At 39.5% G+C, this 25,944-nt stretch overlaps 1 protein-coding gene across 4 annotated transcripts in view; it reads right to left on the minus strand.

Moving 5' to 3' along the window:
- UGGT1 (UDP-glucose glycoprotein glucosyltransferase 1) overlaps window positions 1–25,944 on the minus strand; it is a 110,938-nt gene that overhangs the window by 26,253 nt on the left and 58,741 nt on the right. For 3 of the 4 annotated variants that reach the window (XM_076005425.1, XM_076005426.1, XM_076005423.1), the window contains exons 18-28: window positions 21,529–21,693; window positions 17,729–17,849; window positions 14,802–14,900; window positions 13,927–13,950; window positions 12,992–13,086; window positions 10,276–10,482; window positions 9,399–9,530; window positions 8,670–8,800; window positions 6,341–6,436; window positions 2,226–2,328; window positions 747–826 (exon numbers count right to left, since the gene is read on the minus strand). In XM_076005425.1, coding sequence (XP_075861540.1) covers window positions 747–826; window positions 2,226–2,328; window positions 6,341–6,436; window positions 8,670–8,800; window positions 9,399–9,530; window positions 10,276–10,482; window positions 12,992–13,086; window positions 13,927–13,950; window positions 14,802–14,900; window positions 17,729–17,849; window positions 21,529–21,693 — 1,253 coding nt within the window. The remainder of the gene's footprint in view (window positions 1–746; window positions 827–2,225; window positions 2,329–6,340; window positions 6,437–8,669; window positions 8,801–9,398; window positions 9,531–10,275; window positions 10,483–12,991; window positions 13,087–13,926; window positions 13,951–14,801; window positions 14,901–17,728; window positions 17,850–21,528; window positions 21,694–25,944) is intronic. The other variant, XM_076005424.1, reaches the window with a different exon arrangement.

The raw sequence follows: 25,944 nt of genomic DNA on the forward strand, positions 1-25,944 counted from the left end.
GTTTAAATATAGAACACTGCATATTTGCAAGGTAAGAATTTCCCATAGTCACAATATATGCTACACTATTAATTGCTTTTTGCATTACTTTTTCCATAAATGACCATTCCAAAGCTCTTAACAATATCTGGGTAAGCCTGTCCTCTTTTTTTTTTTTTGAGACAGAGTCTCACTTTTGTCGTCCTGTCTAGAGTGAGTGCCGTGGCATCAGTCTAGCTCACAGGAACCTCAATCTCCTGGGCTCAAGCGATCTTCCTGCCTCAGCAGGAAAAAACTATATTTTTAGTTGATCAATTAATTTCTTTCTATTTTTAGTAGAGACGGGGTCTCGCTCAGGCTGGTTTCGAACTCCCGACCTCGAGCAATCCGCCCGCCTCGGCCTCCCAGAGTGCTAGGATTGCAGGCGTGAGCCACCGCACCCGTCCCTGTCTTCTTTTTTGAGATAACTGCAAAGAAGCCTAAGCAAGCTTCCTCTAACACATATATTCGAACTTCAAATGACTACTCTTCTTTTAAGATGAAAAGCACAAATGCAAGCAGCCTGGGTTAATGCCACCTCAATGCTCCCATACCCTATCTTCTAGAATTTCAGACCAGAACAAGTATTTGGCAAAACTGAGCATTTAGTAAATGACCTTTCAAAACTAACATTCAGCTATAAACCTGTTTGATCCTATAGCATTCAATATCTAAGCCTTCAGATTCGGTACCATTTTTCAATTGTTTTCTTAAATATCATGTTTTACCTTTTTAAAGGCATGTCGGAAAGTTTAGACTGGCAGTTCATAAATACTCTCAGGTTCATGTTTATCAGTTGAGTCAAAACCTAAAAGAGCAAACCAGATGACAAAATATTTAAATTTATTATTCAGAAACTGATTATTTGATACTAAATAATAAATTATACACTCAAAGTATTCTCTTTTAAGAATGAATATTTCTTAATATCTCAAGAAAAGATATAAGGATAACTGCCATAAAGTCTACAGTGGAGAAATTTCTGGAAATCACACTAGTGCAGAATCTAAATCACACATACATGTGACTTGGCCAAAAATAATGGGAAATAAGCTACTGCAGGTCACTGCCCGTCACATAAAGAAATTCAACACATGGCTCTGGGGAACTAGCAGATAGATAATGGATATGGATTTATAAAAGGAAGACATAAGGACTCATTGTCAAAGCTCACGTTAAAGGATATAAAAAACACACATATAAATACCAACAAAAAAGGTTAGTTGATTATATACCAATAAAAGTGTTACCTTAAAGAAATATAACTAAAAGAAATGCTATAGTGGCTATGTTGTCAGAGCTTTTAAGTATCCTAAAATTACTAACAAGTTATAGATGTTTAAAAGATATGCCATAACAAAAATCCATGGTAGGTATAAAAAAGGAAAATGAAAAAGACTTCTTTTTTTTTTTTTTTGAGACAGAGTCTCCATCTGTTGTCCAGGCTAGATGCTGTGGCGTCAGCCTAGCTCACAGCAACCTCAAACTCCTGGGCTCAAGCGATCCTCCTGCCTCAGCCTCCCGAGTAGCTGGGACTACAGGCATACACCACCATGCCCGGCTAATTTTTTTCTGTATATTTTTAGTTGTCCAGCTAATTTCTTTCTATTTTTAGTAGATATGGGGTCTTACTCTTGCTCAGGCTGCTCTTGAACTCCTGAGCTCAAAGAGTGTTAGAATTACAGGCGTGAGCCACTGCGCCAGGCTGAAAAACAATTGTTTTATACCTCTTTGCCATTATAAATTAAAATGTAGCATAGACCAACTTAATTCAAAGATGTTTTGTTCTAAGCTAGGGTATGGTTGCACCTGCCTGTAGTCCTAGCATTCTAGGAGGACAAAGCAGAAAAATCACTTGAGTACCAGTGTTTAAGGCTACAGTGAGCTATGATCGCGCCACTGCACTCCCACCTGGGTAACAAAGCTAGACTCTGTCTCTTTAAAAAAAGAAAGATATTTTGCTCTAAATGAGGATGTTAAACATTTTTTCCATTACATGAGACAGCTCAACCAAACTAGCACCAACTTCCTAAGGTTCTGACAGCATCGTCAATCTTTATGGAGACTGCTCTGCCCAGGATGCTCTATAACACTGTCCACTGCCCTGGGAAGATGACTAAGGAGAAGGACGTGAACCCCTCAGTGAATCAAGGAAATGTGACTCCTTCAGATAAAGGTGCTCTAAACTGCCTCTGCAGCTGTCTTACCAAGAGCAACGGGGCAAGCCTCTGTGCTTCTCTGGTGACAGGGTCAACGACAGCCACCACATCAAAGTATATCTCCCCTTCCTTCGGCCTCAGTTTAACTGCACTACAAAGATCAAAAGGACAAAACATTAACATGGAGGAAACAGGAAACAAAGTTAAGTTGTAGCTTTTTTGGTCCAACATAAACTATCAGCCTTCTTAGCATTTCAAAAACTTTAGATCTACAACTAAGCAACAATGGTGGCCAACTATGTGATTATGTCTACCCCAAAGACTGCAAAATCCTAATCACTCAGGCTCACTTGAAATGAACTGAAAGATTTGTGCAAAGAGAGGAAAACCAGCTTGAAATTGTATTTAACCAAAAACTGTTAAAAGATACTCATGGCAGCTTCTGATAGTTATTGATTATTATACCAACTTTTACTTCCTGGCAAGAATCTGAGGAGAGAAGAAATAAATCAATTTTTAAAAAATAATAAAAGAATCTTAAGAACATTCCAGAAAAACCGCAAAACAGAGAAAAAGGAAAAATAATAACCACAAAATCTCGCTATCCCAGCTCAATCACTTAGCTGTATCTCTATATAATCCTTTCTAGATACTTGTATAAAAATTAGCTGTAATAACCACAGAATATTAGCAATTTTAAAACAATTTCCTTCCCTCCCCCACCACTTTAGCATCAAGATTTGCAAACACTGTTAAAGCAGCAAGCATCCTGAATAAAAAATGATATTTTATTTACTAAATGAATCTGCCATAGTTTACGTAAGCTTTATTGCTGGACATTAAGATGGCTTTTGATCTCTAAACAATTTGTACTTCCAACTTTCTCCATATTTGGAAATTTCTTTAGACTCAAAGAAGTGCTGAACATGAGATTATGGAGTCTTAGGATATAAATATTTTTGTGGCTAATATGTACTGTCAGCCACATTTCCTGGAGAACTAAACCAACTTATAAGGCCAAAAAATTAACTTCCTTGTCAGCATTTAAGTTAAACATATTTTGTCAGGTCATAAGAAGTGAACAGCAAGAGCTGATTAGGCTTCAGTTTGTACTTCTAGGGTTTCTGGGGAGAACATTCATTTACCCAAATGTAGCTTCCTGTTGCATGGCCTCCCTGCGAAGGCACACTGACTTAGGAGACCAAAGTGGAACAGGGCCTCTGATCCACTTTAAGAAGGAATAAACTTGAAAGGATTTAAAACTATACCTAATTTTCCAAAATCATTAATTGCTTAAATCAATACTTTGCTCTGAATAATACTTTAATGTGGTTTTATTACTCAAAAGCCTCCGATATGATCTGCTATTTGAAAACATTTATCCAATAGGATGAGTACAAAAGTAAAACACAAGACAGAATATAATCAATAAACTTGGGTAACTATAATTTAGACAATGATGAAGATTATTTCAAATCTTAACTGCTTTGGAAATACTCGTCGAAATAGCTTTCTGGCTGTGTCAGAGCAGATGTTTTCACTCTCTGATATAACAATTCCATATTCAATCAGCTACCAATGATTATTCCAATACAACAAAACCTTTTTTACTCCAATACAACTGTTCTCAAAGTGTGGCTCTAGAGCAACAGCAGCAGCTTCACCTGGGCACTTGTTAGAAGTACTCTGTCAGGATACAACACAGACTTACTGAATCAGAAACTCAGGGCACAGGTCCTGCAATCAACATTTTATTTATTTATTTTTTTTCTTTTTAAGCCTCAGAAGCTGTGCTAACAATCAGCATTTTAAAAAGCCAAAATTTGAAAGCTACTGCCCTAAAATGACCTGCACTTCTCTGCTACTCTAGAATTCTAGAAGGAAAACCTCATTAGAGAATAGCATTATAGAAATGCCCACAGTGAACAAGAGGAAGAGTCTCAAACAAAGCTCTACACTGGAGTATAACATCTGATCAGGCCTGCCCAAGCCAGGTTTGGGCACACGTTCATGTTCTGAGCCAGCACAGTGTTCTAGGTGACCAGCAACAGGACTACCCAGAAACTAACTCTGTGAGATCCTTTACTCACTTCCACATCTCTACAACAAAAAGATGGCAAGACAAAAACCAAAAGAGAAATACTGGGTGGAAACAAGAATAATATGAATTAACAGTATCATGTTTAAATATACTGGCTGTACTGGTCAGAGAAAGGGTCAAAATAAAGCCAAAAGTAACAGAGACAGGTCCAAGATTTGGAGCTCATACACATTTGCCCTGGGGTGAGCAGACCAAATGGCAAAGAATACTGTGCTTCACCAAAGTTACTGTACAGAGGAATCACCTGGGGAACTTGTTAAGCTGTAGACTCTGATTCAGCAGGTCTGGTGTGGGCCCAAAGCCTACATTTCCAACAAGCTCTCAGATGATGCCCTGCTGCTGGCCCATGGACCACACTTTGAGGGCAAGGGTGTACATAAGTGACAGTTCAGACCTTTTTATTTCTAGCATAAATGAGAAACTTCTGATTTAAATATAAAAAAATACTCATTTAACTAACACAACCCCAATAAGAATTTCTCTAACTATAATTATAATTTATCATAATAGAATTTATAATTAGGGCATTTTAATGATATAAAATTCATGGAGACTCATGAAGAAAAGGATGTTCTAAAAAGAGTAGACTTGGTCTTTGCTCAGGTCTTGGCCATGAAAGGCAAACAAAATGTTAGGTCAATGGGGAACTATTTCCTGCGAGAGAGTGAGTTAATTACTGAAAGTGTGCACAGTGTTGAAAAAATGAGTGCAATCTCGATGCTAATGGCAAAATTCAACAAGTATTAGCAATAAGTCACAGAAGTCTCCCTTATGTGGCAACATAAGAAATTAGAGAACATAGCCAGTGCAAACAGAGAGGGTCTGCATTGCAGCCTGAAATCATCAAACAGTCTGACTGCATAAATCTGACCCCTGTAAGGATTGGCTATGAAAAAACAAAAGTCCACTAAAACAAAGTCCAATTCATGCCAGGTCAGAATCAGAGAGGAGTGAGGCACAGGCATCTGTGTTTCACTAAACCTTGGGAATTCTGAGGTGCAATGAATACATGTACTTTCCGGGGAAGACAGGCCTACATACATTAACTGTGCAGGGTTCTCCTAAATAATTTAATCTGAGTTTAATCATGAGGAAACAACCCAGACTGTGGGACATTCCACAAGACAACTGGCCTGGACTCTTTAAAAAGGTCAATGTCATAAAACACAAAAGACAACCCTGCCCCATCCCACCCCCCCAAAAGGGCAAAGAATTCTTCAAGATTAAGAGAGACTAAAGACACACAACTAACCACAATGTGTGATCTTGACCAAAACAAACACAAAAGATGGTTGTAAAAGATCTTTACTGAGACATTGGAGAAATATGCACAGAGACTGTGTTTGCATATTACCGTACGAGGGTAAATTTTTGAGGTATGCTAACAGGGCTATGGAGAAAGTCCTAGTATTCAGGAGACATATGTTGAAGACTTTAGGCATGTTATGTCATGATGTTTTCAACATACCTTCAAATGGTACAGAATACAACGAATGCATGCGTATATGCAAACATATAAACATTATAAGGACTACACATGCACACAGATGACAGAGATAAAGCAAATGTGGCACCACAACAATTAGTGTAGGTGAAAGATATCTGGGTGTTCATTGTAATGGTCTTTCAATTATCTTTACTTTTCAAAATTAAAAAATGAACTGAAAAACAAAAAGGCAAGGACTTCCTCATAATGCTAAACTTATTTTTGCTTTATCAAAAACAAAAGTTTTTTTAAAATAATGAGTATGATAAGTGCTTTGATAATCTGTTTATTCCAGAATATAAGAAAATCACAACTGCTGTGTTTCATTAAATGCTGTTTTCTACTGAAAAGATGCACTCAGAATTATTTCAAAAGTATTTAGAAATAAACGTCAATTTTCATGCAACTGAGATCTGTATATGAATTTTACATACAAATACAAATACATATATACATGAAAACTGTATACCAAAGAAGCTTTCCATTCCCATAGAATATACAAACGTGGAAAAATAAAGGAGCTGAGGTAAAGTTTAATGTTCAAGAGTATGAACAAATTCAACATTAATTCTATACCTGTGTCTGTCTTCAAAAAACTGGTACTCAATTCTTGCATCTCCTTTTGGTTGAGCTGACAGGAGAGCATCCACCTTCATTACCAAGTCACTTGCCCTGAAAGATGGTGTTAGTGACATCTTAGCATCTCTTTAACTACAAGTTTTCATATGCCAAACATATTAGCCCAAATACTGAATGCTGACAAAATGGTTTGAAGAAGGTAAGAGTTCTGTTTTGACAAGCATGAGAAAGAATACTGATTTTGTAAGTAATTAGTTGTATAACTTTGAATAAGTTAGTCATTTTTCCATACATGAAATGGAGACAGCACCACGATCAAAAAGCACAGAACCAGGCTTCACAAAGCCCAGGACAACCCTGTGACTACGGGCTGAGTCAAGAATGAAAGCTGTGGCTGTAATAGAGGAGCCAGTCCCAGATGGAGCAGCTCTGGCACTAATGAAAACCCAAGGCAGGAAAGGTAATTCTAGAAAGCCTAAGAGTTTTAGCATGGGTCTTTTGGCAGCCCCAAGACTACCATATGTCCCTAAATTCACCCATTACAGACCCAGAACCATCTCTGGTTGGCACAAGGCAAGTCTTGTAGGCATAGTATGGCAATTATATAGTCCACAAAGCCTTCACACAGAGAGGGAGTGGCCCAAAGAGATGCCACACCAAGCCTATGCCTGTGACATGGTTGCTTCAAGTCATGAAGTACCTCCTGGCATGCATCAGGGAACCATTTCCTAGGCCAGGACAAGAGGCATCACTCAAAAGCTGCTGGGGAAGGAGGAGCCGCCTCATCTGAAGCCCTGGTATTGACTTAAATGAAAAAAGATTTCTAGGCCATGGCAGGAGAATTGCTTGAGGCCAAGAGTTCAGACCAGCCTAGGCAGCATAACAAGACCCCATCTCTATAAAAAATGAGAAAATTAGCTGGACATAGTGGCATGAGCCTGTAGTCCTACCTACTTGAGAGGCTGAGGTGAGAAGATCACTTGAACCCTAGAATTCGAGGTTACAGTGAACCATGATTGCACCACGGCTCTCCAGCCTGGGCAAGAGAACAAGAGTCTCTTAAAAAAAAAAGAAGAAAAAAAAAGATTTCTTCCCACATTGCCCAAGGCTTAGCAAAGGGACTACTTTGACAACTATTGAAATCAACACTCCACTAAAACATGGATCTTGAACTCTGTAGCATGATGGTGTATAAAAAAGATAAAGGGAAAAAAAACAGGAGAACTTTAAAATTTTAAATTCTCCAACTATACATCAAAGTACATGTCTCTATGGAATGGCAGAAAATATTTGTAAACCATATATCTGATAAAGAATTGATATCCATACAACTGTATTAACTCCCCTTAGAGGCAAAAAATTAAAAAAAAAAAAAAATTGATATCCAGAACGTATTTTAAAAAGTCCTATAACTCAATAACAAAAACCAGCAAACAATCCAATTAAAAATGGGCAAAGGACTTGACATTTTCCCAAAGACATATAAATAGCCAGTCTGCACATAAAAAGATGCTCACCATCATTAATCATTAGAGAAATGCAAACCAAACCTCAAAGAGAAACCCCTTCATACTGATGAGTAGGCTATTATTTAAAAAAAAACAAAACAAACAAAAAAAAACAGAAAATAACAAGTGTTAGTGAGGACATAGAAAAATCAGAAACACTGTGCACTGTTGGTGGGAATGTAAAATGGTATAACCACTGTGGAAAAAGGTATAGCGGTCCCTCAAAAACTTAAGCTTAGAAAAAGGGCTCCAACTAGACAGCAGATATACGGTCCATTCAAACAATTTATTTTCTTCCACTAAGAGAGATATATAGCACACTAATGTGCAATACCTCATAACATTGAGAGAATTAAAATCAAAAGCCATCATTGAGGATGTAAGAGAAACAAGTCAGTATTCTGCACTGGGAAATGAAGGAATAGACACATTTAATCTGCCTTTCCTTTCCTGAATAAAATAAAACTTAATGATAACCAAATAGATAATGAGGGAAAGTATCTCTTTACATAAGTATTCCAGGTTATAAATAAAAGCTTCTTCACTTCTACACATGTTTGAAATGTCCCATATCAAAAGTTTAAAAAAAAAGCAAACTAATTGAGTTCTTTAAATATCAGCCTATGAAATAAATCAGCTTGCTTCAACAGAAACATAAATTAAAAGAGCATTATTATATTTTAAAGTTAGAAACAAAACAAGTTGGGATAGGTAGCATAAGCGACAATATATAATCCTAACTTTGACCAATGAGGAAAATACAATTACTACAGCCCCTGTGGCATAAGCTAATTAATTTCTTCTATGACAAAACTTACACATCTTCTTCTACCCGAAGCTGTTGAATATGAGATTTTATTTTCTGTCCTGAAGTTTTTAAGATGATGTTTTCTAGGAGGTGGAAATCATCTTGGTTAAAGAGCTCACCCTCTTCCAGTGGCCCGATGACCTGTGGGGAGAGAAGCGCAGGCGGTCAGAGCCGAGAGCTGCTCCGGCGGCAGCTGTTGAAGGAGCCCCCTCATCGAGCTGGCTGGTACACCCGTGCACCTTACAGACCAGACACATGTATGCTCTAAATAAAATCCGTGCAAAAATAAAATGTGAAGCATAAAACAACTCAGTTATTTGTTTACTTACTAATTCCTCAGGGACATAGAACATGGACTTGAACACTTCACCTTATTTTTACAGTAAGCAAACTCTAAAGTAAAATCAAATAGCAAGGTAGTTTTCATTAACTCTCACTGAATAACACAGCCTACTTGATATGTCAAGGCTGTGCTGACTTATGTTCTGAGAGCCATCATACTCTGAACCGCTCCCACAATGGCTAGATACAAACAGCAGGAGGGCTCTGCACAGGAACATTCATGGCCAAAAGCACACTTCCCTGAAAATAAAGTGGCAGAGACATTATCAGCACTTTGTAAGCCCTAATCACTTTTGAAAACAGAGTGGCTCTGATTGAAGGGTTTACTAGCTTCAGAGGAGAATGCTGCAATGAGTGCTCACTGATCTAATGTGAAATCAAGTTCACAAATCCTCACCCTTCCATTGCTGATCACAGCCCTCTGTCCCTTCTTCAGCTTCAGAACTTCTTTGCAGTATATGGCATGAGATAAAATGAAATCCATTTTGGAAGACTCAAAGACCTCCTTAAAAAGACTGAAATCCATGCCCTAGGAAAGTAAACGTTATTAAGGAAAAGTGAATATTATTAAGCAAACCATATAAATAAATAATCACAGTAAATAAACCATACAATGCTCCTTTACTGGAAAGTAATAACCAAGTTTCATAATTAACATTATGATGTCTCAAATCTCCATTCTCTACCATTTCTCCCTCTCTACTTATGAAGTGTTATCTTCTTTTCCTATTTTTTCAAGTGATTTGTAAAACTGGCACACTATTCTTAACAATACCCTGAATCTGCATTTTTAAATCTTGCTAATTTCCAGTGACAGCCTTTTTTTCTAACTGAAACTTCAAGTACTATATACTCATCATTTTATAAGAAATTTTAAACTATGAAACTCTGACAAAAAATAAGTAACATTATATAAATGAATAAACATGAGTTTATTTTGGAAATATATAAAGAACATATAAGCCTCTAACTCAAATGTAACTCAAATTTCAGTTTTTGGTCTATAAACAAATCAAATATTGTCTGTTTTTAAAAATCTGTACAAAACAAATGGCTTTGTACTTAAAACACACATTAAGTTATGTGCATAGGCAAGGAGAGTGTGACAGAATTATTTCTTGAAAAGATTTTTCAAAATTAGAAAAAAACATATCCTGTGAAACTCAGAACTAAAATGACTAATCCTGATCATGAACAGGGCACGTGGGCACGAGGAATTGAACTTGTGCAGCAAAACATAACCAGGCAGCCTCACAAAAGGCTCAGAGAATTACCCCGACAGAGAACTCTGCGATGTCAGCTCCTGCAGCCAGGGCCTCTGCAGCCTCCTCCTTGGCCATTTTGGTGATGAAGTTCTTGGCAGAGTTGGAGGTCTGCGTTTGGAGAGCTGCCCAGATTGCTCTGGAGATCTGAGTGTTTTCATAGCTTATCTCTTCACTAGGATTATTGATCATGCTTATTCTAATATTGTTACTGGATTTCTGTTTACAAAATGGGAAATAAGAGTTAGATGTAAGATGTTTCAAATTTAAAAAGCAGCATTAACATCAGTGATGTTCCATAAGCAGCAATCTCTCTCTTAAAAGTCTTCAGTAGTTCTCCTCTGCATTCAGAATGAAATTCAAATGCTATAGTCAAGTATTCAGACCCCTACATGAACTGGACCCCAGCATACCTTTTCTACCTCATTTCTTACCATACCTGGAAATACAGCATATATTACAGACCATTGGAATCCTATCTTTCCCCAAAACACTTTAGAATCTAACACATCATGCTTCACGCTGCCATGCTAAGCCCAGCTACATTCCATATTTACTTTTTTTTTTGAGACAGAGTCTCACTCTGTTGCCCGGGCTAGAGTGCCGTGGCGTCAGCCTAGCTCATAGCAACCTCAAACTCCTGGGCTCCAGCAATCCTCCTACCTCAGCCTCCCAAGTAGCTGGAACTACAGGCATGAACCACCGTGCTTGGCTAATTTTTTCTAAATATTCTTAGTTGTCCAGCTAATTTCTTTCTGCTTCTTAGTAGAGATGGGTCTTGCTCTCACTCAGGCTGGTCTTGTAATATCGTGGATTGCAATATCGTGGATTGCAATATCGTGGATTGTAATATCATGGATATTACGATTGTATCCACAATTGTAATATCGTGGATAAATCTCACAAAAAGTTGAGCAAAGGCTGTGCGTGGTGGATCACACCTGTATCCTAGCACTCTGGGAGGCCAAGGCAGGTGGATCATTTGAGCTCAGGAGTTCGAGGCCAGCCTGAGCAAGAACGAGACCCTGTCTCTACTAAGAAATAGAAAGAAATTAGCTGGACAACTAAAAATATAGAGAGAAAAAATTGGCCGGGCATGGTGGCACATGCCTGTAGTCCCAGCTACTTGGGAGGCTGAGGCAGGATTGCTTGCGCCCAGGAGTTTGAGGTTGCTGTGAGGCTGATGCCACGGCATTCTAGCCCGGGCAACAGAGTGAGACACTGTCTCAAAAAAAAAAAAAAGTTGAGCAAAAAAACACCAAATGCAAATGAATACATATTATAAGATCCCACTTAAATAACATAAAATACAGGCAAACCCATTCTATGATGTGAGAAGAGGGAAGAGGGAGCAGGTAGTGACTAGGCACAAGCAGAGAGGACTTTCTAGAGTTTGTTAACCCTCTACTTTTTTTGCCTGAATGGTGGTCACATAGGTGTGTGCATTTTGGGACACTGTTATCCCTGTGATTTATGTACTCCTTTGAACCTATTGTACTTCAATTAAAATATTTATTTTAAAAATTCAACTCTCCATCCCTTTTCTCCCAGCCTACTACCACCTGAGTCTTTCTTTTTTTTTTTTTTTTTTTTTGAGGCAGAGTCTCACTCTGTTGCCTGGGCTAGAGTGCCGTGGCGTCAGCTTAGCTCACAGCACCCTCAAACTCCTGGGCTCAAGCGATCCTACTGCCTCAGCCTCCGGCGTAGCTGGGACTATAGGCATGCGCCACCATGCCTGGCTAATATTTTCTACATATTTTTAGTTGACCAATTAATTTCTTTCTATTTTAAGTAGAGACAAGTATTGTTCTTGCTTGGGCTGGTTTGGAACTCCTGACCTTGTGCCATCCACCTGCCTCGGTGTCCCAGAGTGCTAGGATTACAGGCATGAGCCACCATGCCCGGCCCACCATCTGAGTCTTTATCTGGTGGCATTAGAGTGCCTTTCACGTATATCTATCACCCTTCACTAGAAATGCCCTGATCTAACTTTAAATTCACCATGGTATATCATCCGCTCACTTGGACAATAAAGGAACTCGGCACATTAGTAAAACTTAAATCACTTGGATATTTCCTCATTTCAGTAAGCTTTCCTGTGCACAGGGTGGAAAAGGGACAAAAGGAGGGATGTGATGTTGGGAAGAAGCTACAAATTGAAACAGCTCAGGAAAAAGAATTTGACATGTCATCCTCTGACAATGACACTCTATAGAAGAATCAATCTTCTCAATCACTCACCATTGCCATTCACTCAATTCCTACTACTCACGTGCAGCCTATCTTTCAGACCATCTACATGTGTCTCTTCTGCTTGCTCGGATCTACTTCTACTACACACACATTACTGTTCCTGTGTGCTGCTGCCCCCACATCCAGACCTCTCTCAGTGTCAGGTCCCTCTCTCTCCCTAACACACACAGCATGATCGCTGCAGTGCCTCTGCAGCAAGAATGTGAAGGATCATGCAATAAAAACTGGCCTATGGTAAGGATCTCAACATTATTTTCTCTAAAAGTACCTATTCCCTTAAATAAAGCCAAAATATTATAGTCTTTGATCTCTTTTCTCAGGAGCTGGTGACACAATGCTCTGAAGACACAATGCTCCTTTTCATCAAGCACTAAGAAAGTAGGACTCCCAACTCTCAACAATCACATCAGCGCAGAGATACCATGAAGATACCTGTAGACTCAAACAAAAATACAGAATGAATTCATATACTTGCCTGATGTTTAATAGCATCATACAATAACTGCCGTCCAGAAGAGCTATCAAAATCCCCAACAATCCAAAAAGTTACTGGCCTAATAAAAGAGTCATCTATAGAAAAACAAAAATAACAAATTGAGTTGAAGAAAAAAAAACACATTATGTGTTCCAACACTACTGTTATACCAAATAATTTCTGAAAACCATGCATAAAATTTAAAAATGACAAGTTTAAAGATACAAAGCAAAAGTAATAAAACTTCTCTACTAAAATTAAAGCAAGGGAACTTTCCGTGTAAATTAATTACAAACTAGGAACATGCACTGATTAATACTAGTCTGCACATTTGTTAGCATGATGAAATGAAAAAGAGCCTTTGAACATGTGGGTAACATATGATAGTCTTTAATCATATTAATTTGTAACTTTCTGAAAACTAATTCTTTACAAACATTTATAAAAAATTTAGGCCGGCCGCGGTGGCTCACACCTCTAACCCTAGCACTCTGGGAGGCCGAGGTGGGCGGATTGCTCGAGGTCAGGAGTTCGAAACCAGCCTGAGCAAGACCAAGACCCCGTCTCTACTATAAATAGAAAGAAATTAATTGGACAACTAATATATATAGAAAAAATTAGCCAGGTATGGTGGCGCATGCCTGTAGTCCCAGCTACTCGGGAGGCTGAGGCAGGAGGATGGCTTGAGCCCAGGAGATTGAGGTTGCTGTGAGCTAGGCTGACGCCACGGCACTCACTCTAGCCTGGGCAACAAAGTGAGACCCTGTCTCAAAAAAAAAAAAAAAAAAATTTATCTACATTGATATAGCCTACTGTCACCCACAGGTTCCAGAAAAATCACAATAAAGTGTAAATAAATTCTGAATTACAATGGTCTCTGAAACCCCAAAAGAGAATTAAGAAAAGGAGCAGAACACTCTGAAGTTTTAAGTTACCATAGATTTCCTTGGAGGACATTCCTGGACAAAGATAAAGGGAAAAGAGCAGAAGAAAAGAAAATGTCATTTCTGTAAGTAATGCCAACTATAAGAGTCAAAAGTTACACAATGGCTAACATGGTCTACACTTCTTTCTGCTGTTCAGTCCCATCAGTGTTACAGTCCTGTCCCAGTAGCCCTCAGGGATAATTTCTTTGTGGAATCAAACCTGTAGTTACATCTATCTGGGAAACGAGAAGTCCCCTCTGGGAGAAGACCAGAGGGGGTTAAATTAACTGCCTTAAATGACAGCCAGTGCTTTTCAGAAAGGGTAATAAATGTGACTAGAGAAGAAAAGAATCCTTTTGCAGGCTTTCTAGAACCAAGTTTATCTTATAAATCCAAAAATAAAATTAACCCTATATTGCCAATGAAGACGCAAATCAAACCAATTTCCAACTTATGAACCCATTTTCACATCATAAATGTTTTTCCATTTTGAACCATAAAAGAGTTTTCCTTTTGACTTTAATACCCAACATAAAATTTATAAAAATAATACTTGAATTTTAGAATTAAATTTTAGGGCCAGGCGAGGTGGCTCATGCCTGTGATCCTAGCACTCTGGGAGGCCTTGGATCGTTTGAGCTCAGGAGTTTGAGACCAGCCTGAGCAAGACAGATATCATGTCTCTACTATAAAAAAAGAAAATTAAAAAATTAAAAAAAAAAAAGAATTGAATTTTAAATAGGTATTTTATAGACTCAAAATATTATAAGAAATGATTTAAAAATTATGGAATCTCTTTCTCCAACTGACATTAAGATGAATTATTTGCAAATACTTAAAAAAAAAAAAAAAGTTGAATCTAAGAAAAGCCTAAAATCCATTACCTTTCTTTGTCAGATAGTTCATACTGTTCACCATAGCTGCAGTCTTGCCTTGGGAATCCAAGACAGTAAATCTAGCATAATCATCCACAAAGAAGTTATCTAGGAGGAAAAAATTGAAATATATTTATATTTAAAATGCTTCAGTTCATATTAATATGTTAATATTCAGTTGATAAACCTGATTTGACCATAATATAAAATTTATAAAAATGCATGAGTGAAGTGTATTAAATCTCATGGCTGGCGGGCGTGGTGGCTCCCGCCTGTAATCCCAGCTCTCTGGGAGGTTAAGGCGGGCAGATTGCTTGAGGTCAGGAGTTCGAAACCAGCCTGAGCAAGAGCGAGACCCCGTCTCTACTATAAATAGAAAGAAATTCATTGGCCAACTAATATATATAGAAAAAATTAGCCGGGCATGGTGGCACATGCCTGTAGTCCCAACTACTTGGGAGGCTGAGACAGCAGGATTGCTTGAGCCTAGGAGATTGAGGTTGCTGTGAGCTAGGCTGATGCCACGGCACTCACTCTAGCCTGGGCAACAAAGCGAGACTCTGGCTCAAAAAAAAAAAAAAATCTCATGGCTATCGAACACGTTAACAACATGGCTCCACCCTAATAATCATGCTGTAAAGACACAAAGTTAATGAATAACATATATCTCCCACGAAACTATCATATGTGGACATGTCGGTTAAGTGGCTGAAATTCATGCTAATCCTATTCCTGTCACTTCACAATGGGAGAACAATCTCTTAAAGAGATCCTTTAACTTATCTCTGCCTTCTCTAGGCCATCCACTAGAGTAAGCTCTTTCCTATCTTATTTGGGAGAGGTGGGAGAAAAGGGAGAAAAAATTTAAGAAAACTTTGATTTTTATTTTTCAAGTCTAACAAAATAACTTTTTAAAACTTTAATAGAAACAAAAGGCCATATTCACTCTTTTTAGATATGGATCTTCTCCAATTATGATTAGTTCCAAAGACAATGCTCTTATTAATCATTTTCCCTCAGATTACTCTTCCTAAAATTCCAGGTTCACAAAGTCATTCTCTTGCTCTAAGCTACCCATTAATTTCTCCCTAGCTACAAAATGGTTTCCAGTATAAGTATCATAAACCCTCTATCTATAGCATCTCCCCAATTATAATCATTAGTCCACCCTAATACAAATGTCACTCTTCTCATCAGAGCCAAACACAGCTTGTTGCCCACATACCCATCTATTCATCTCTGCACCCACTGGCCCTTCTAGCTTATTGTCCAACAATGCATACTGAGTGCCGAGTATCCCCCCAGTCAATATTCTACAGAAAAAAAAGCACTGGTAAATCAGTCAGACACAATCCATGACATCATGTGGGGAGGAAGAAAGAGCACCATGGCCATAAAAGTGAATAGTACCCGTCTTAAAAAAAAGGTCCCAGGAGAGCCAAGGCCAAAGAAGCCTGAGTGATAGTGCTATCACCAGCAGGTTAGGGGGACACCAGCTCTTCCTCATTGATATCTGCACTGGGTATCTCTGCCACTGTGGACTAGCATCATTTCATAGGTTACTGGTACAACCTCAGTGGAAAAGGAAATCCAAGAAAAGAAGCACTACTATGCTCTTTATTCATGTGTACTATAAAAAACAACCCTTCAAATTTAATTTTAAATGATGGAAACAACAAAAACTTAGCACAAAGAGTCACAAGTCACTTGCCTTGTTCTTTTGAAACTTCTGAAAAGCTAAAATCTAGCTGTGAAGAAACAACTTAGCTCACTTTCTGAGTAGTTTCTTTTTTAAATATACACCTAAATTTACATGTTCCTCTTAAATAAGCTTTCCCTCTGCCTAAAAAAAGTTCAGTTGCAGGTAAATTAGAGATAGTGCCATAAGGTAACAACCATAAACAGACTTATATGTTCATTATACTCAACTATAACAACAAATACAATCAGTTACTATGCTACCATTACACATCACTTTTCTTCTCTAGTGATATTTCAAGGCGAATGATGATAGCTCTGCCTTATTTCCAGGTATTTGCTGAAAGGGCCTTCAGAATCTCAATGGAAAGCACAAGGAATAAACAGCACCTGGGCTTAACATACCTAACTCTAGCTCTTAAAGTTTTCTAGTGGAAAACACCCAAATGTCCAACAACTGAGGAATAGATACATGTGTACTATCCACACAATGGACTTCAAAAAGGAATGAAATATTGATATATACTACAACATATGGATGAACCTTAAAAAACGACTAAATGAAAGAAGCCAGGCACAAAAGGCTTCTAACTATATGGAATGCAATGAATAGGCAAATCCATATAAACAGAAAGTAGATTAGTGGTTGCCAGGACATAGGGGAAGGGAGAAATGGAGAGTGACTACTAACAGGTACATGAGGTCTTTTGGGGGTGATGGTAATGATAGCACAACTTTAAGAATATACTAAAAACCATTGAATTGTACACTTTAAAACGCTGAATCTTATGGTATATACATTATAAATTGATGAGCCTGCAGCTTTTAAAAAAGGCATTCTTAGCTTCTCAGAGTGAAATTAACTGAGATATGTTGACATTATTGCTGATCAAGACTACAAAGAGGATAAAAAAAAAAAAAACAACTACTCTATGATTACAAGGAAGCTAAAAATCCAGGACCATGCTTACCATCAATTGCCGATTGAGGTAGCATTTACAAGGCAGTGAATATTTTTCAAAGTTTACAACATTTTACAAAGGAAGACCTTCTCTTCTCTAGGAGGAAGCTCTTGTGAATTTAGAAGCTCATACTATGAACTTAAGGTGCAACAAATTTAAACATAAAATTTGGCTATAATCTTGGGTTATCTTCTGAACATTACAATCCAATAAATGCAAAGATTCGGAAGCACAAATTAAAAAACAGCACAAAGTTGTTTCTGAAATGCTGCTTACTACTTGCTGTTAAATCCAGGTACTCTCGCTCAGCTGTCAAAATCCTGGAATTGATTCGGGGAACAACATTTGGCTGATTCATGATATACTCTACCACATCCTGATCATGGGACAGTTCACCCTACAGGAAAAAAAGAAGAGGGAAGGCAGCAATAAGTGAATTTTATCAATAATGATTCATTATGAACTTAAAAGTTATTAACTATACTAGTTTCTTGTGTGTTGATAACAGCTAAAGATTAAGTGACCATGTTATATAGAGCCCTGTCATTGCCAAGCACAGGCGGTTGATTAAAAACAGTACCTCTAACTCTTTGAACAATAAGAGACAGACATTGGACATGGCTTCTAGATTTTCACTGTTATAAAGAATGCTACAGTGAACAGTCTAATGTGTATTTTATACTAAGAAATGAAACGGTGCCAAAGGGTAATGCACATTTTAAATAAGGAACTAAATTCAAAATAGAAAGATATGTTATGCAGATGGTATGAAATTCACATGTTTAAGGAGAGGTAAATGAAGAGAAACTTTTACCTACTTACTCCTCATCCCTGCCACTCACGTTCTCTTCTGGGAGATAGTTACTCTGTGTGTGTGCATGTGTATGTGTCTGTGTGTGCTAGATCAAAAGGCACGTACTTTAAATTCTTGACATTCATTTTAAAGATGAGGAAGCTGAGGCACAGAAAGGTTAAATAACTCACTCAAACTCACAGAGCTAATGTGAAGTTCGTAAGAAATACAAATCTGTGTTTATTTGGTCTCTCCACAGACCATTATGCTTCCCTAGAAATAAGTAAGCTCCACAAATTACTTGAGAGTAAACACAAGCGGAAAGCCACCCTGAGACCTACTCACAGTTAGCTTCTTCCTACAGAAGAAAGCCAGAGATCTCTCAGAGAGGTAATATGCTTTGTTGTTTGTTTTTTTGAGACAGAGTCTCACTCTGTTGCCCGAGCTAGAGTGCCGTGGCGTCAGCCTAGCTCACAGCAACCTCAAACTCCTGGGCTCAAGCGATCCTCCTGCCTCAGCCTCCCAAATAGCTGGGACTACAGACATGCCCGGCTAATTATATGTATGTATGTGTGTGTGTGTGTATATATATTTAGTTGTCCAGCTAATTTCTTTCTATTTTTTTAGTAGAGACAGGGTCTTGCTCTTGGTCAGGTTGGTTTTGAAATCCAGACCTTGAGCAATCCTCCCGCCTCGGCCTCCCAGAGTACTATTATTACAGGCAGTGAGCCACTGCGCCTGGCCATATTTGTACTTTTTTTTTTCTTTTTTTTGAGCCAGAGTCTCCCTGTGTTGCCCAGGTTAGAGTGCCGTGGCATCAGCCTAGCACATAACAACCTCAAACTCCTGGGTCCAAGTGATCCTACTGCCTCAGCCTCCTGAGTAGCTGGGACTACAGGCATGTGCCGCCATGCCCAGCTAATTTTTTCTGTATATTTTTAGTAGGCAAATTAATTTATTTCTATTTTTAGTAGAGAAGGGGTCTCGCTCTTGCTCAGGCTGGTTTCGAACTCCTGACTTTGAGCGATCCTCCCACCTCAGCCTTCCAGACTGCTAGAATTATAGCACTCTGCAACACCAAGACCATAGGAAAAAACAAGAAGACTTTTGGATCCATGCATTGAAGAAAATCTGTTCATTCATTAGCTGAACAATAAGCTAAACAAGCAGAGACTTCAGAGGCCATACAGGACAAAGAAAACAAATTTTTAAAAATTTATTCAGGAAAATCACCAAATAAGTAACAGCTGCAACAACAATAAATAGCAAAAAAACAAACAAACTCTGGTACAGTGAAGAATTCAATCTTTGGAGATGTCACATATTATTTAAAATGTCGAGTTAACAAAAATAATTAGTAGACATGCAGAAATAAATCTAAACATTGGACTCACTACACAAAAAAGTTACTTAAGGTATTTTCAATATATTAAGAAAACTAAAAGAAACTGTGTCTACCAAACTAAAAGAAAGTTTGAGACCTATGTTTCACCAAGTAACACCAATAAAGCAAAAGAAATTAGGGAAAACCACCAAATAAAAAATCTGGGCCGGGCGCTGTGGCTCATGCCTGTAATCCTAGCTCTTGGGAGGCCGAGGCGGGCGGATTGCTCAAGGTCAGGAGTTCAAAACCAGCCTGAGCAAGAGCGAGACCCCGTCTCTACTATAAATAGAAAGAAATTAATTGGCCAACTGATATATATATAAAAAATTAGCCGGGTATGGTGGCACATGCCTGTAGTCCCAGCTACTCGGGAGGCTGAGGCAGAAGGATCACTCGAGCCCAGGAGTTTGAGGTTGCTGTGAGCTAGGCTGACGCCACGGCACTCACTCTAGCCTGGACAACAAAGCGAGACTCTGTCTCAAAAAAAAAAAAAAAAAAAAAAAAATCTGGAGTTAAATTACAATAACTGAAATAAAACATTCACTAGAGGGGTCAAATTAGTTAACAGAAGAAAGAATCAGTGAACTTCAAGACAAATCAATTTAGATTATCCAGTCTCAGCAACATAAAGGAAGAGACCTATGGGACACAACAGAGTATCAATATATGCCTATCTCAGAGAGGAGAGAGAGAGAAAGGGACAGTATGTAATAAATACTTTGGCTGGCCTTTTCCCCTGGTTCCTGGGAGGTAACCTCTAAATCCAGGAATAGGAGTATCTTTGTTATTCATGGTAATCCCCTGAGATCACACCTGATAGTTTGTACTACAAGGCGATGTACGTTGGGCCACTACATAGTTTAGGCTGACGAGACAGGATGAGCAGGAAACACCAGAAAGACCAACCACATGATTAGAGAGTTGGGATCCTGAGTAGCATGATACCAGCCTGATATCAGACTAACCTCGTCAAATTCTATTTATAAGAAATGTCCAGAACAGGCAAATTCATAGAGACAGCAAGTAGGTTTGTGGTTACCAGTTGCTGGGGGTAAGGTAAAATGGGGAGTAACTGTTAGTGGGTATGGGGTTTCATTGAGGGGTGATGATAATGTTCTGAAATTAGAGGCAGTAATTATATAACTTTTTATATATAGTAAAAACCATCATACACTGAATCATATACTTTAAAAGGTTGAGTTTTATGGTGTATGAATTATTTCAACAACTAAATATTAAATATTTATACATAAATGATGACTCTTTCAAAGTCAAAATTTCTTACAAAGAGATGTTTCTTAGAACTGTTTACAATTTTTAAAATAAACATTTAATCCTGAAAACAATGAAATTTAGCTGTTTCAAGTGCAATATACAGAAGTTTTATGAATCTTTTCAATATAGTGGGACTTGCTGAGAATCAGCAAACAAATTACTAGCAGCACATAGAAAACAGTAATACTTAAAGAATTTTGTTGCCGGCCGGGCCCGGTGGCTCACGCCTGTAATCCTAGCTCTCTGGGAGGCCGAGGCGGGCGGACTGCTAGAGGTCAAGAGTTCAAAACCAGCCTGAGCAAGAGCAAGACCCTGTCTCTACTATAAATAGAAAGAAATTAATTGGCCAACTGATATATATAGAAACAATTAGCCGGGCATGGTGGCGCATGCCTGTAGTCCCAGCTACTTGGGAGGCTGAGGCAGAAGGATCGCTCGAGCCCAGGAGTTTGAGGTTGCTGTGAGCTAGGCTGACACCATGGCACTCACTCTAGCCTGGACAACAAAGCAAGACTCTGTCTCAAAAAAAAAAAAAAAAAAAAAGAATTTTGTTGCCTACTACAGAGGCTGCAAAAATGTAATCACACTGTTCTCTTTCAAAATCAGCCTTGAAACGCTACTCACCAAATACACCGCTCTTTGGAAGAAGGTTGTGGTCTCCAGAATTTTGTGCATGGTGATGGTTTCCAACTCATCAGGATCTAGCTGTTCCTTTTCCAAGGGCATTCCATTGAACAGAACAACAGGCAAGGGACCAACTCCAGTCTGCTCATAGTAGCCTCTTGCTTCCTAAAACACAAGGAACCACAAAACCTATTGGTTTTTTTATTTCAGCATATTATGGGGTACAAATGTTAAGGTTACATATATTGCCCTTGACCTCCTCCCCCTTCAAGTCAGAGCTTTAAGCATGACCTTCCACCAGACAGTGTGCCTCACACTCGTTATGTATGTATATACCCATCCCCCTCTCCCCCCTCCCACCTGTCTGACACCTGATAAATGTTTTCCGATATGTCCACTTAGATGTTGATCAGTTAATACCAATTTGCTGGTGAGTACATGTGGTGCTTGTTTTTCCATTCTTGGGCTACTTCACTTAGCAGAATGGGTTCCAGCTCTATCCAGGAAAATACAAGGGGTGCTGGATCACCATTAAAACAGAGTGTTAGCCGGGCGCAGTGGATCACGGCTGTAATCCTAGCACTCTGGGAGGCTGAGACAGGGGGACTGCTCAAGGTCAGGAGTTCAAAACCAGCCTGAGGAAGAGCGAGACCCCGTCTCTACTATAAATAGAAAGAAATTAATTGGCCAACTAATATATACATAGAAAAAATTAGCAAGGCATGGTGGCGCATGCCTATAGTCCCAGCTACTCGGGAGGGATTCCTTGAGCAGGAGTTTGAGGTTGCTGTGAGCTAGGCTTACACCATGGCACTCACTCTAACCTGGGCAATAAAGCGAGACTGTCTCCAAAAAAAAAAAAAGAGTGTTTTTGCTGTTCATGTGACAAATGGAACAAAGCATATTTTCCTTACATGCCTATTCTAACAGGAATACAAAAATCAATAGAAACATGGTGAAGAAGAAATAACTAAAGTTTTTGTTTGTTTGTTTTTTAAATAGAAGCTGGGTGAGGTAGCGTGTGTCCCAGATACTCTGAGGGCTGAGAGGAGGGGAACACTTGATTCCAGGCATTCAAAGTTGCAGTGTGCTATAATTGTGCCTGTCAACAGCCACTGCATTCAAGCCTGGGCAACACAATAAGACCATTGACTGTTAAAAAAAAAGAAAAGAAAAGTGACATCATAGTTAATATCCTACTAAGTAAGTTTGAGACTAAATTACTGAGTTTTCATAAAACCACAGAACATTGCCAATTAGGAAATGGTTTCTATGTATGTTTACATGTGTGTGTGTATGTGTGCATTGGACAACAGAACTTTCTGCAATGATGGAAATAGTCTATCTGTGCTGCCGAGTACAGTAGCCACGAACCACATGAGGCCATTTGAACACTTGAAATTTAGCTACTACAACTAACCAAATAAAATTAATTTTATTTAATTTTAAATTTCATTAAAAACCCCCCATGTGGCTAGGGCTACCATAATGAGCTGCATAACTAGATTACCATAAATTAATATTGCCCTTGGATAGAAACCCTGAGATAAAATATTTCCACCCAATTTTAATCACAAAGAAAAAATTCCATATCACTAACAAAGAAATTGTACCTGTAGTAAACAAAACACGGTTTATAGGAAAACAGTACTCAAAAACTGCTCTAATATATAGTAAGCCCAATCTTTTCTTTTCCAAACAAAAGAATTTGTTAGCAGGGAAATGCCAGAGCAACAAAATGACAAATATTAATAAATCTGAGATTGATACTTTCTGTCGACAAAGGTACTGTTCCCTCAGACTAACCTCATAGAGTATAAACTGTATTACTACCGAAGATGTAAAGAGGGCTACTTTAAAACTTCCTGAACACTCTGTAACTGATATTTTCTGAAAATGGCAGAATTATGTATAATCTTTCCTTAGATAGCACAAGGAGAAAAGCACTTCAGTGGGGAACGGAAAGCAGTCATCAGTAAAAGACTGCTAATAGTCGCTAATCGGATCTAGCCACAGTAATAAACGATGGGACAGACTTAACTGATGGGCTATAAGATGTCACTACAAAAGGTTTTCTAGGTTAGTAGCAGCATTCTCTATATTACTGTTTAAATTTTAAAATCTTCTAAAACTCTTATTAATTCTCTTCTTAAGATATCAACAATTTCATAGATGTCCATAAAAACTCAATTTTAGGCTGGGCATCATGGCTCACACCTGTAATACTAGCACTCTGGGAGGCCGAGATGGGGGGAATCGCTCAAAGTCAGGAGTTCAAAACCAGCCTGAGCAAGAGCGAGACCCCGTCTCTACTAAAATAGAAAGAAATGAATTGGCCAACTAATATATATATAAAAAATTAGCTGGGCATGGTGGCGCATGCCTGTAGTCCCAGCTGAGACTGAGGCAGGAGGATTGCTTGAGCCCAGGAGTTTGAGGTTGCTGTGAGTTAGGCTGACACCATGGCACTCACTCTAGCCTGGGCAACAAAGTGAGACTCTGTCTCAAAACAAACAAACAAACAAACAAAAATTCTATTTCTCTATTTTAATCTGAGCTTTGAAAATCACCTCCTCCAACCAATCAAAACAAAGCAGAACAAACTACTCATGTTATGTCTCTAAGTGACAATAAGAAATAAGGAATAAGAGGATCAAGATGGCGGACGAGAAACCCCGCCAGAAAGAATATCTCTACAGAAAAGACAGATTCTAGCAGAAATTAGAAAAAACAAGCAAGAAATCGAGCATACAGCAGACGAGGGCCAGAAGGAGGGGTACCTGAGACCCCGGGAGACTCCACGGGAGGAGGCTGCAGAGGAAAACTGGAAGCTGAGACCGCCGGAGCAGCCTGGAGACCAGCGGGAAGGGTAGGTGGATAAATCACCTTTCCCCTCCCCTGCATGTGGAACTGCTGGTGGGCTCCCCAGTGGGTGGAAAGACCTGCGGACACCAGCCCAAAGACGGCCGCCGCCAGCTAGCGGTGAGCCCGTAGTGGACGCAGCACCAGACTCCCAAATCCCTAGGGGCAGGCGCCATATTGCCTCCTCTGACCCTACCCACAGCTGCCCAGAGAGACAATACAGCCACCAGCCGGAGGCAACTCCAGGGAACGGGACCTTCTCTTTTGGGACCCTACAGCTGACTAAGCAGAACTTAGACTGTGAGCTCCCTACCTGCCAGCCCTCCCAGGTGCTGCTGGCACGGTGTTCCCAGGAGAACGGGGCAAACTCAGAGGCTGAGAGACACAGACACAGCTTGGGCTCCCTGTGGGTGAATTGGGACCGGAACTCCTCTCCCTGGTGGGGATACAGTTAGAACTCTGGGACCCAGAGGTCGGACATGCAGACCAGATCCCATGCACTGAGGTCTAGCATTGCCCAGGGCACAGAAGGGATATTTGTGAACAGCCTGCTGAAGTGTGTTTGCCTCCAGGGGCAGATCAGCATCCTAGAGGGCAACCCTCCCACCAAAGGGAGGCCCTGCGCCCAGCTCAGGTGGCGTATCTGCGCAGGAAAACTCCCCGCCAGCATCACAATCCGGAGAGGCCTGGTAGTGTGTGGTCTGGCCTGCTGGCAGAGGCCCAGGAGTAGCTGCGGAGTTGGGGAGGGTGGAAAGAAGCGAGGCCCGCTCCAGACTGCGGGTCTCAGACAGCCCCACCCCACACCCAGACTTTCTGGCTGAGTGGGACCATTCCAGCCCCACCCTGACAGCTTTTCCTGGAAGCAGAGAACAGAACTTTGACCCCTGCTAACGGCATTGGTGGTGCCTGAGGGCAGGCTTACCCAACCCAGCTCCGCCCAGAACAAGAGCTGATAACAGGACACAAAATCAACAGCATAGCCTGTTCCTCCAAGCAAGCGGCACCTTCTTACGGGGACGGCATCCTGCACAGCCTTTTCACGGCACCCACTGACTCCTCATACAGGGAGTGGTCGAATCTCACCCACAGACAACACCTACCGGCTCAGAAACAAAACAAGGCGTGTGAATACCCAAACAGAAACCTAAAGGAAAGAAACAACAACTGATCAACATGGGAAGAAATCAGCGAAAGAACTCAGGAAATATGAAGAACCAAATGGAAAACTCTCCCCCAAAGAGGAGCCCCAGCCCCCTAGAAATGGATACCAACCCAAATCAGGCAACCAAAATGACAGAAGAGAAATTTCGTATGTGGATCATAACAACACTCACCGAACTGCAACAACAACTCAATAACCAACACAAAGAAACCACCAAAAGCCTCCAGGACCTAGAACAAAAGTTCACTAAAGAAATAGACACAATGAAGAAAACTTTCACCGAACTCCTGGAAATGAAGAATCAATTCAGGGAACTACAAAATACAGCGGAAAGTCTCAAGAACAGGGTAGATCAAACAGAAGAAAGAATCTCAGAGATTGCAGATAACACC

The sequence above is a fragment of the Microcebus murinus genome, chromosome 8, assembly GCF_040939455.1.
Source record: "Microcebus murinus isolate Inina chromosome 8, M.murinus_Inina_mat1.0, whole genome shotgun sequence".
In the NCBI taxonomy this organism is placed as follows: Eukaryota; Metazoa; Chordata; class Mammalia; order Primates; family Cheirogaleidae; genus Microcebus; species Microcebus murinus.